Raw genomic sequence first — 12,889 nt, forward strand, 5'->3', positions numbered from 1 at the left:
GTTGGGATCTTTGAATTTATCAGGATTGCTACACCACCACGGGCAGCATTTGTTGTATTACGATCCCTTCGATAAAGGCAATAGTTCTTTATCGAAGGAGAACTTTGCAATGTTAAGTAAGTTGCCTGAAAACAAAGGGCAACTAGAGAAAAACAATTAATTAGATCTTGGATATATAGTCTGTATTGCAACGAAAGCCTCTGCCATTCCATTGTAAATTACAAGGCATTATTTGTGTTTAGTTTATGGAGATGATTCTGACTGCTTTTTGAAGGTGACTGATTTATGGCATTCCAATTTCTGTTTCTTTTTTTTTTTTTGGAAAACTGGCCGACCAGTGTCCATTTCTTCTTCGGCATGGATTTCTAAAATAGGATCTTCCTGTATAGATCTGCCATCTGTGTCCTGAATATTTTTTAATAGCATTTGAGTTTTGTAATTTGTAATATTGTATTCAGGTCTAGAAACTGCATCTAAAATAAGAAAGCTTCAAGAGAGTGTTGGGGGGGGGGGGAGACTGGATCAGTGACAGATCGATTCCTTTTAAAGAATGGTTTAGAAGTTGTGGACTGCAAAGCTTGGTACGTAGCGGCAGGACCTGATTGAGATAATATTATGAAGGAGGTCAGCAAAATGAATGAGAGAACAATAACAAGTTACAAAGATAAAATCTTAGGAAACAACAGATGATTGGATCTCGTAAAGTTTACTTTTCGGCAGTGTGCTTTAGCTTATTACATTAAAGCACAACTGCCCAAAAGTACCCTGTAATTCACAGGTTGGGAACTTACCTGTCATCCCGACATGTTCTAGCTTACAGTAACCTCTTATGCAGGACTGAGTCAAAATGCTTTGCTATAATCTAGATAAACTATGTCAAAATTATTTTCTACATCCAGGTGAAATGCTGTAAAAATGGCTAACTAGGTTGGTTAAATGTGTTTATAGAGAGAGAAGAGTCATAAAACCATTATATAAAGCAATTGAAGGCCACGCTTTTCCCTTTACAAAGCCATGTTGGTTAAATATGATTTTCCCTAGAAAAGAATAGCGAAAGCTTAAAAAGCGGTACTCACCTTGAAATTAATCTGCGATGGTTTACTTAGGTAGCGTGGTTAATGTTTAAGTTGAATTGTTAAATTGAAAAATTAAAAGGGAGGGAAGTAGGTAAAAGTTGACTGAGTTAAATAGGTGCAAGGAAACAGAAGTGTACACATCCAATCCTTGGTTGTCATCGAAATAAAAGAAAGAAGAATAATTAAAAACTATGTAAGTGAATCCGGTGAAGCCAATAGTCTTTATGAGGACTTTCGTTAGTTAAAGAACGTCTTCAGTTGGCAATGTGTGGGGAGAGAACGCGCATGGTATTTTAAGAATAAAAAATTATACTCTCGTGATGCCTTTTTTGACATGTGGGAACTTTAATCTCGAGAGGTTCCAAATTGGGGAAAGATTGAAGGGGAGTTTAGAATTTAGAATTTTGAGGTTAGAGTGGTGCTTGTACCATTCGATAACTAGAGCTTCATATTGAAGTATTCTGTAGCTGGATTTTAGTTTAATGATGGAAATGATGAGCAGAATCGATGAGCGGGTTGTGGTTGTGAGTCTGGGCATGAGTTGTAAGTTCTGTGACAGATTGGTTAGACGTGAGACTATGGAAATGGTAGTATGCACGGGTGTTGGATGTTTTTGATGAGCCAAATTTGGTAGTGGTACTTCCGATATAACATGTGTTGCAGTTTGGTTGACAATTAATGAGCTTTTAATATTATATAGGTCGTTTGTAGAATATTTGTATGTGTCTTTATAGGTGCTGAAGAAGGATCCTAATTTGTTGTAGGTGGAAAAAACAAGGGAGATATCAGTGTTGTTAAATAGGCATCGGAACTGTCCTGCTAGTTCATTGTGGTAAGGGAGGACTATGCGGATGTTTGTTTTATTTTTGTCTTTGGTTGGGATGTTAGATTTAATTTTATTTTTAGCGTTAAGGATTGTATTTAAAATGAGTTGGTGGGGGTGACCTCTGGATATAAATTTGTCGGTAATATACTGTATTTCATTGTGAAGGTCGGTGGGTGAGGAACTGTACTTTAGTGCATTGTGAATTTGGTTATATAAAACTGCCTTTTTAGTGTTAAGAGGGTGATGAGAAGCAAAATGTAAGTATTTACCGGTGTTTGTATTTTTCCTGAAAATTTTCGTATTTAATTTTGTGCCTGTTATATAGATAGTGAGATTAAGGAAATTTATCTGATTGTTCTGTCCAATTTCAAGGGTGAATTTAAGTCTATCAGGTACAGAGTTAAGTTTTACGAAGAGGTTATTAATAATGGATCTGTTGCCTATTATAAGAATGTCGTCAGCATAGCGCATGTATAATTTTAGTTCAGGGGGAAAGGGGTGTAGAATTTGGCTTTCAATGGCAGCTAGGTAGATTTCGGACAATGGGGCCGAAATCCCTAGTCCCATTGGTAAGCCATATATTTGTTGGAAGATTTTTTCATTGAATCTAAAAAATCTTGCTTCTAATAGAAGGGTGGTGAGTTCAAGGATATAGTCTATAGAAAGGGAGGTACGTTTTGTTAAGGTATCGTCTGTTTCTAAGAACTTGCGTAAGGCTTGTAAAGTAAATGGAATATGGACATTTGTGTAAAGAGAAGTAACGTCATAGGAAGTTAGGATGTTTGTATCGGATATTGTGATATTATTAATTTTTTGAAAAGCTTGATTGGTGTTATTGATCTTGAATGTGGAAAATTTAGTAAGGGGGGTTATAATTTTGACCAGGAAGGAGGATAAATTAGCGAAAGCTGAATTGCTGTATGATACAATTGGTCTTAAAGGGTGGTCTGCTTTGTGTAACTTGATAATCCCAAACATGTGGGGGAGGATGTTATTGCAGATTCCAATTTGCTGTAGTGTGAAAAGGTTGATTTCCTTATTTTGCCTGAGTTTCCTGAGAATTATGCCGAGTTTATTTTTGAGTCTTACGATGTTATGGTTATTTACATTTATGAATGTGTTTGGGTCTGCTAAGATGGATTCTAATTTTTCGGTATAGGTGTCTTTATCTATTATAAAAATTGTGTCACCTTTATCGGCTTTTTGAATAATAACGTTGGAAGCTTTACTGAGTTTGTGTAAATCCATAAGCTGTTGTTTTTTTATATTAGAGCAGGAAGAAAGTTTGGTATTAATAATACTATTTGTTTGGTGCATTAGACGCCATTTATCGGGATGATGTTCGAGTTTGGACTGGAGTTCAACAATGCAGTCTTTTATAGGGTAATGTTGATTTTTGATGGCAAAATTAAAGCCATATTCCAGGCCAGAAAGTTCAGCGGGTGTAAAAGATCTGGAAGAGAGGTTAATGGTGGTGATTTTTGCGGGGGAACGAGTCGTGAGGGAATTCCATTTTTTATTATGTCTTTGTATTATTTCTTGGTTGGTAGCATTAATACGTATATTGTTTTTGTTGGTGAACTCAATCCAGTCATGAGGGGTCATTTCTTTTTTAAGGTAAAATCTGAGTTGGTGTATACTATTTAAAAGGCTATATTTTTTATTATATCTCTTCCTGATTTCTTCACGGATGATCATAATAGATGTGCAGTGTACGATATGTGGATATTTTTTGCAATTCTTTTTAGGAAAAAGGCGGGCAAATTTGGGGATGATATTGTGGTGGAGACATTTTTGTAAAAAGGCAATGTGTAACTTATTGGAAAAATATTTGATGAGTGTGCTGGTTAGTTGAGTTTTTTTATGATTATTAGACATGTCTAAAGGCATCGGGGAGAATAAGGAATGTGAAAAAATTAAAATTAAAATTGGAGGAGCGGTGCAGATAAGGTGTCGATTATTTTTAACCTTTAACACTAAAGGTTCCTCAACTGGTAGTCTTATGATACTGTCTGGAACATGGATGATGATAACATGTGGAATATTCTTGCCCCTCATACTTTGTTAATGTTAATAATAATCAATAACAATCATCTAGTTGATTTACAAATTTTATTCCCCATGGTGTGTTTTCCTTCCACTTGCTAATGTGGAAGGAAAAAAAACAATTATGGGCAAATTGAAATCACCCATAACAAAGCATTTACATTTGTTTGCCCATTCCATCTACATGTAGAGGATTACATCACACTTTTCAAAATAATCTGGTCCAGAGCATACGCCACAATCACTTTTCCTTTCCTTCCAGTTATTTCACACACAACACATAGAGTCTATGCTGGCCATAGTTCCAAATATGGGAATGCTTCTGTTGCACTCAGGCTGCTTTTGATAAAAAAACGTAACCCCCCCCCATACTCTTTTCTATTTTGGCTATCCTTGCTAAACACATTATGCATAACATAATGAAACTTCTCATTCCTTATTTCTGAATGGCACTATATTTTCATTAGCCCTATTATATCATCAATAATTATCCTAACCAGTAGATTAAGCTCACTCATTTTATTTACAATACTTCTGACATTTTACAATTTAGAATAAGTGTTCTCATGTTGTTTATTACGCTAATAAATCTTAAGTTTGTTGCCTAGCATAAGCTTCCCCTTCATTTAAAACATTGCTGTCGTCTCATGTCATCCAAATATTAGAAGGCCCTCAAGCCTTTTGAAGTATAATACCAGAAATCTTGAAATGTGTGTGCAAGCTTCACTTTGACCCATTATCATCAGATAAATGCATATGTATACTGTTCCTGCCTTCCTCTAACTAGCAATTTCTCTGAATTCTTAAGGCACCTTCAATGATATCTGGCAAAGACCTTTGCACCACTTTTGTTAAAATATATTTTGTCTCCACAAAACAGGTTCCTTCCAACTACAAGTGTAAGCCATGCTGAACCCTTTTCCCCTCCAAAAGCCTTGCAGGTTCGCTCTACCCTTGAGTTAATCCACAAGGCTTTCAAGGTTAAAGTACATCCTGTCATATCTGGGCAGAATTACTAACACTTTTGAGTGAGAGTGGTGTTTGCTGTATAAAACAATTTTTGAAACAATTTGTATATGAATATCTGTTAATATATATAAAAGCAAATTTAATGTTATTAAATTTACCCTAATTGAATCAATCTCCTCACGCAATCCTTCCACTATTCTAGTTTCATCTGCTCTACTCATAACAGCATCTAAAGAATAATCTTGAATTGTATCTAATATACGTGCAGGATGACCAAGGCGAATCATCTTTATCTTATAAGAAGCCAGCTTTTCAACGATATTATCCACAGATATATTTGATGGACCACATGCTAATACCTATAAAAAATAGGTTTAGGATACATTAAAAGGATAATACGTAATATGGTTTCAAATAAACAAAATTTAACAATAAACAAACTGCATTGCTCAAAACAATTAGGAGATAACTAGAAATTGACTTCATTCTACAACAAAAATCAATGATATTATTTCCCATATACAGTATTTTAAGTTATTTTCTCAGTAACAATATATAAGAGAATTCAATACTTCTCAAGTTGTGCATATATCATTAATGGGGGGATTCAAATTTCTCTTCCTAGCCTGGTTTTTATTCCAAATCACAATTTTTAGGAGTTCAGTTGCTTCCAGCAAGAGAGAGAGAAAAAAAAAAAAAAAAAAAAACTAACTTTAGTGTGATATATACCATATATAAACACTAACTTTATATATATATATATATATATATGTGTGTGTGTGTGTGTGTGTGTGTACTGACTTTACTGTGACACACGCATGCACACACACACACACACACACACACACACACACACACACACACACACACACACACACACACACACACACACACACACACACACACACACACACACACACACACACACACACACACAGATCACTCCGAAATTAATGCCTTAAAAATATTTTCTTAGAAAACCATTGTAGGCATGCCAATTTAAACTGTATCTTATGCACTTTAAATCTTCAAGTACTAACATTTATTTTAACACATATTAACCAACACTATGTATACATTTTCTCCATCACTGAAGAGCCTGCAATCGCCTCTCATAAAAAATTGCTGTCAAACCGAAAGGTCCATTGCTTGATGGATACAATGAGAGCATCTTCTCCAGAAAAGTGTGCCCAGCAAAGGCCTACCTTCATAGTGCCAAAATTGTAAAAGTCTGATAACACAAGATCAGGACTGGCAAAAAAACATGATAATAACAGACCACTTGAATTCCATAATTATTTCAACCATATCAAGATACTGGTATAGAATCGAGTTTTCTGGCCAAAGAAAAAAGGAAGATTGCAACTAAATCACTTGCACTTATATTGTCTCCTTTATTGTCTACACATAGCAAGCAAAACTACCTATGTAGCCCCATTACAGAAACGACAATAACCTCTCTATTCCCAAAAAAATCAAATTCATTATTCTTCTTCCAGTGGATGGCAGAGCCATCAAGCGACTCAGAAGCCTGTGCCAGATATAAGCTAGTCTGTAATCAGGTCACAAAGGAGGTTAGACAGGCAAAGGCAGATTACGAGAAGTCTTTGGCAAAAAATGCTAAAAAAAAGCAAGGATTTCTTTACTTATATAAACTCTAAAAGGAAGGGGGATGAATCTGATTGGTCCACTTGATATTGATGGTTCGACTGTTGATGATCCTGCTCAGATAGCAAACAAACTGAATGAGTATTTTGCATCTACATTCACACATGAGGAGTTATTAAGGTTTGAAAATAGCAGAAGGTTATCAAATTGTAGCAGGGTGCTTAATGATTTTGTAATAACTGAGAGCAAAGTGGAGGAGAAATTGTTGAAGTTAAACATAAGAAAGGCACCTGGAGTGGATGGGATCTATACAGTTATATTAAAACAGGCGGCAAAGCAACTAAGCAAACCCTAAGCCATAATTATGAGAGCATCCTTGGACTCAGAGGAGGTCCCCACGGACTGGAGATGTGCAAATGTATCCCCAATTCACAAAGGGGGATCGAAGGGTGACACGAGTAATTACAGACCAGTTAGTTTAACTTCTGTTCCGGGTAAAATAATGGAGTCACTGGTTATAGATGCATTGCAGGATCATCTAGACAAGACTGCAGCAATAATTCAGACACAGCATGGGTTTGGTAAGGGAAAGTCTTGTCTGACAAATTCGATAGGATATTATGATGTGGTTACAAAGGAACTGAATGCAAAAAATAATTTTGATATATATTTGGATTTCAGGAAAGCTTTGACACCTTGAGTACTGCGTACAGGTCTGGAGGCCTAATTTTAGGACCACACAGTTGGTACTACACTTAAGGTGGTAGAAAATGAAAAACGCCTGGGAGTAATTGTGCAGTCAGATGAAATTATCCTTCTGAATTATATCCCGCACACCATACAAATCAATCAAGCCCACTTTTACAATAGAAAATGCATGATAGAGGCTGCATGTAATACCATATGAACTGATGAAGTTTTCTGAGCAATGCAGACAGGCTGCCAGGGCAGGTCATGGGGTTTTGTCAATGATATATAGGAATTTTGCTAGCAGGGAAAAGGAGGTGATTGTCCCTCTGTATAAGGCAATGGTCAGACCACACCTTGAGTACTGCGTACAGGTCTGGAGGCCTAATTTTAGGAAGGATGTAGATTTGCTTGAGCTTGTACAGAGAAGGGCAACAAGATTGGTGAGGGGAATGAAGGGATCCTCTTACCAAGAGAGGCTTAAGTTCTGCAAATTGCAGTGGCTGGAGACTAGGCACCTACGCTGTGATCTGATTGAGGTGTATAAGGCCTAGAATGGATTGAGCACGCTGAATTCTGATGAGATCCTTCCACCTGTTCAGATTACGAACCTAAGGGGGCATAAATTCAAATTAAGAAAAGACAGATGTAGAATAGATGTGCAGAAATTTGCCTTAAGCCAGCGGGTGGTTAATTGCTGGAACAAACTTCCATCTGTTGTTGTGGAAGTTGATAGGTTAAATAAATTTAAGGAGGAACTGGACAGGAATTTGGAGGGAACGGAGTGATTTTTTTTTTTTTTGCTGATGCTGCATAAGCTCATACACTTGCTTTCTTGCATCACATGCCACTACTACTACTACTCCTCTATGAGAATAATCTCTCTATTCCCAAAAAAATCAAATCCATTATTCTTCGAGTGGATGGCAGAGCCATGAATTTCTTCTTATCAAGAAATCCTTGGGTCATTGCTCCATAGCCTGCTGCTTCAACACCACTTCATAGTGTTGTACCAGGTCTCATCTTTAATGAAGATGCTGTCAAGACAAGAGAGATTGTTTTTACAAGGAGATACACTTAGAAGGGATGCAAGAATATTCACAATGCTATAGAGGCAGTGTTAGGTAGGTTGGAAAGCTGATAGCTTGGGGAGGTACACAGACTAATAGATTAACTAGAGCAGCAGGCAGAGGTGAACATCATTCTTGCACTGCTTCTAATGGAACATGAAGCAGCCTTAAAAAGCAAGGTATTGGGATTTCAATTTTTTCTGTGGATCATCACAAAACAAGTACATACACAGGCTGGGTTAGAATAAGTAACACTTGCAGTTATATTGTAATAACAGGTGCATGTATACTTGCATGTACACTAATGCTAGGAGCATAGTAAATAATTTTTATGAATCTGAAGTACTGATTAAGTCATTAAACGCAGACATTGTGGAGATATCAGAGACATGGTATCACTCATACATAAGGGATGTAGAATTTCAATATTGGGAATACAATGTGTACAGAAAGGATAAAAGGGTTATACTGTTAGTTAGGAAGTATATTAAATCTAAGGCAGTGTATCTAGTCAACTCGGGTGGCCAGTGGAATATTGACTCACTTTGTGTGACATCAGTACTGGGAAAACAAAAATATGACTAGGGGTATATTATAAGCCCAATGACTGTGATGAGTATAAAAAACAACTATAGAATGGAGTTGGCCAGTAAATCAGAATGTCTTATGACGGAAGATTTTAACTTTACAGATATTGACTTGAACTTGTGGTTTCATCACTCACACGTTAGTAAGACTTTTGTGAATTTATTGGATAATGGTTTCCAAAGCAGCATGTTGGACAGGCAAGAAGAGGAAGCAATACTCTTGATCTGATTATCACCAGTGATCCTTCATGCATTAGGAATCTGCAGGTAAAAGACCCACTGGGTGGTAGAATCAGTGTGCTGAAGTGGGATTTATTTAAAGACTTCACTACTGACAATGGAGGGGCTTTTGCTTTCAAAAGGGCGGCTACAGTGATCTCATACAGTTTTTAAACTCTATACAGTGGGACATTTGATGACATTACCAACAGCAAATTTTAAATGGGAAGCATTCAGGGAAGTAATCGCAGAAGCTACTAGGCTTTTCATACCAAGCAAGAAATACCATTCCAGGCTTAGACCTAAATGGATGTCAGATGAACTGATGAGACTTGTGGCAGAAAAGAAAAATGCATGGGATGTATACAAATTAGCATTAGTAGATGAATAAGTTGCAAGAAAGTAGGTTTATACAGCATCAGCCAAAAAAAAATTAAAAATAAAATAAAAAACTTCCCATTTCATCCATCCAATCACTCCAAAGGTTTTGAAGTTGTCTATTTAAGTTGTTGACCTCCACTACAACAGATGGAAATTTGTTCCAACTATAAACCACCCGCTGGCTAAAGGCAAATTTCCACACATCTATTCTACAACTGTCTTTCCTCAATTTGAATTTATGTTCCTTCAGGTGAGTAATCTGAGCAACAGAAAAGATCTCATTAGCATTGAGCTTGTTAAAACCCATTCAAGATTTTATACACCTCAATTAGATCACCTCGCAGTCTAATTGAGGTGTACGAGGTGTAATGTCTAGTCTCCAGAAGCTGCAATTTCAAACCATAAGCCTTTCTTGGTAACATCAACCCTCTGTTCCACTCATCAATCATGTTGCCCTTCTCTGTACTTGTTCCAATAGCTCTACATCCTTCCTAAAATGATGCCTCCAGACATGTATACAGTACTTAAGGTATGGTCTGACCATTGCCTTATACAAGAGGATAATCACTTCCTTATCCCTACTAGAAAAATTCCGGTATATCACTGACAAGACAAGACACCTTGCAGCCTGTCTGCACTACTCAGAAAAATTCATATCTGACTACACAATTACCCCCAAGGTCCTTTTCATTCTCCACTAACTTGAGTATAGAACCACCCAGTTGATATGTTACTGCTATCCACACGCAGTACTTTACATTTGTCAATATTAAACTTTTGCCACCTCTCACCACATCTGCTCAACTTTTCCAGATCCTGATGCAGTACAGTACTATCATTACAGTGATTAACAACCCTGCCAACCTTCGTACCTTCGCATCGTCTGCAAACTTAGAAATTAACCCTGATATACTTTCATCAATATCATTGATAAATACTGAAAACAAAAATGGGCCCAATACCGAACCCTGGGTGACTCTTACTAACAACATTAGTCCATGATGAGCAGTGTCCATTAATAACCACTCTCTGTCATCTCCCACTCAACAGTTTTTATCCATTGTAGCAACTTGCCCTTACTGCCATACTGCTCAAATTTGTACAGTAGTCTTCCATGCTTCTAGATGGATGGGATACACTTAAATAGAAATGGTGCAAGAGTATTTGCTGATGCTATTGAGCTGCCATTATGTGGTTCAGAAAACTGCTAGCTTGGGAGATTCACAGATTATAAGGTTAAAAGTAGCCACAGGCAGAGGTGAAGGTAATTCTTGCACTACTTCTATTAGAATGAGCAGCTGCCTGGACCGAGGAGTGCTGCGGGTTTTAGGGACTGATGGCAGTCATCATGAAACAGATAAATACATGGGATGTGTTAGCATAACTAAGAATAGGTGTATGTATACTTGCATGTACACGAATGCTAGAAGTATAGTGTTCCACTGGGATCTTCCGTCTTAACGTGTGTGTGCTTGCCTAACAACGTTCTCTATGAATCACTCGACTTCTGACAAGGCTGCACGTTAATGTGTTTCCAGAAGATCTGGGTTTCAAATGATAATCTAGTAGTTGGATTAGGACAAAAAATCTTGCACCCTCAAGCCCACTCAGACTTAATTAAGAGTAAGCCTGCAGCATCAAGATTGCGTTGTGATTAACTCAAAGGTTCTCCTTAAGTTGAACCTTGAGCCCGCATAACTCCAACTCAAAATCTACTCAATAATTATATAAATTATGTGTATCAGAGAATGGTCACAAGGCTAAATGATCAACATAACAAGATTTATTAAATATATAAGTCATATACATGTGCATAATTGAACTGATCAAAAATTAGAATAATTGGTATGTGATTTTTCTTGCTGATAGCAGTATTACAGTTTTGTAATGTTCTTCATGTGGCTTTTCCACTAATTCTATAACATTGATTCACAATCGCTGATGACAGTTATGTCATACAAATTGTTCCATTAATTGAATACGAATATATCTGTCAACATAACAATTACAATTAGTATTAAAACAACTAATTGGACAATTCGTGCTTACTGTTAACTTCTAACTATAAAAATAGATATACATTTGTCAGAATGACTTTAATGACAAGGGAGGTCAGTGCGTGTGAATTAAAGGCAATGGGTAAATATGATTAACTTCGAGTGATTAGGTTATGTTGTTGAAGAAAAACTCACTTACCGACAAATAGTCGTTTGTCCCTGGCACTTCTTAGTCCTTCTCTTCTATCCATTCGTACGATTCTGGGCTAACTTCTTTTTAACTTTCTCTCACTGCCGACTTAATCTTTCGCCTAGCTTCTTGAATCCGCTCTCTAACTTTTTTTAACCTGGCAAAAACTCCGTAACCTACCGTAAGACTGTCCAAAGATAATGATCCCTTTTCTTTCCCCTCTTTCATATAAATACCTCTGGTTTTCTCCACCTTAATTTGCCCTGACCTGTTCTGACATCACAGGTCAAAAATGCTGGACAAAGAACTTCATTTGGGGACTGTCAACTTTGAGAATTGGCACTACTAAAAATGAAATATTGTGAGAGGAAAGGAAATCCCATGTTTGTGTAAGGCAGTTTCTTTTGTTTTAAAATCACGGTCATTGAACATAAATCGATATGCTTTTACAAAGGGAATTTTAGCATGACAGTCCTTGTGTTTATTAGATTCGATTTCGTAAGGGATTATGTCTCATGTTCTGATTTCTCACGCTCTTCTGTCAAAGTCGCAATCTGCTCCTTTCGTTCCTGAGCAATTAAGCATACATGGACTGGACTGCCCGTTGCCATCGGGGTGAGGGGTGACTAACATCATTTGACTGCTCTGAACACTAAACGCGGTGTATCGTTTCAACAACAACTTCCCCCTAGGGAAGCGACTGCTTGCCGTTACGAAACCGAAAGTTAAACGGCATTCATTCTGTCAGATTAGTTGTATAGACCGTGTAAAAAGAATAGGACACTTTGAAGTATAAATGATTCTTAAAAACAAGTGAAATGGATAAAAAATGATGCCATTTTTTAACACTTTAACAATAGTAGATCAATTTGAAGTGCTGAACAAGACATCAAAGGCAGATATTGTTGAGACATCAGAGATGTGAGGTCACACAGATATTAGAAATGCAGAACTGGAATTTGGGGAGTACAATGTGTACTCCCCAAATTCCAGTTCTGCATTTGGGGAGTACAAGGTGTACAGAAAGGATAGGAAGGATGGAGGGGTTATGCTGTTAATTAAGAAAACTAAATCAAATGAAGTGCATCCAGTCGACATAGATGGACAGTGCAATGTTGAGTCAGTTTGGTGTGACATAAGCACTGGGAAAGCAAAAATAAGAGTAGGAGTGTGTTATAGGCCTAATAACTCAAATGAGTAAAGGAACAGAAAAATAGAGTAGGCTAGTAAATC

General features: G+C 36.9%; 1 protein-coding gene across 1 annotated transcript in view; it reads right to left on the minus strand.

Annotated features, from left to right (window-relative positions):
• Positions 1 to 12,889, minus strand: part of LOC150087085 (DNA-binding protein SMUBP-2-like) — a 460,431-nt gene that overhangs the window by 276,274 nt on the left and 171,268 nt on the right. Inside the window, exon 7 of the mRNA XM_090372370.1 lies at positions 5,076 to 5,276. Coding sequence (XP_090228496.1) covers positions 5,076 to 5,276 — 201 coding nt within the window. The remainder of the gene's footprint in view (positions 1 to 5,075; positions 5,277 to 12,889) is intronic.

Source organism: Mastigoproctus giganteus, chromosome 4, assembly GCF_048544385.1.
Source record: "Mastigoproctus giganteus isolate SK-2022 chromosome 4, ASM4854438v1, whole genome shotgun sequence".
NCBI classification, from domain to species: domain Eukaryota; kingdom Metazoa; phylum Arthropoda; class Arachnida; order Uropygi; family Thelyphonidae; genus Mastigoproctus; species Mastigoproctus giganteus.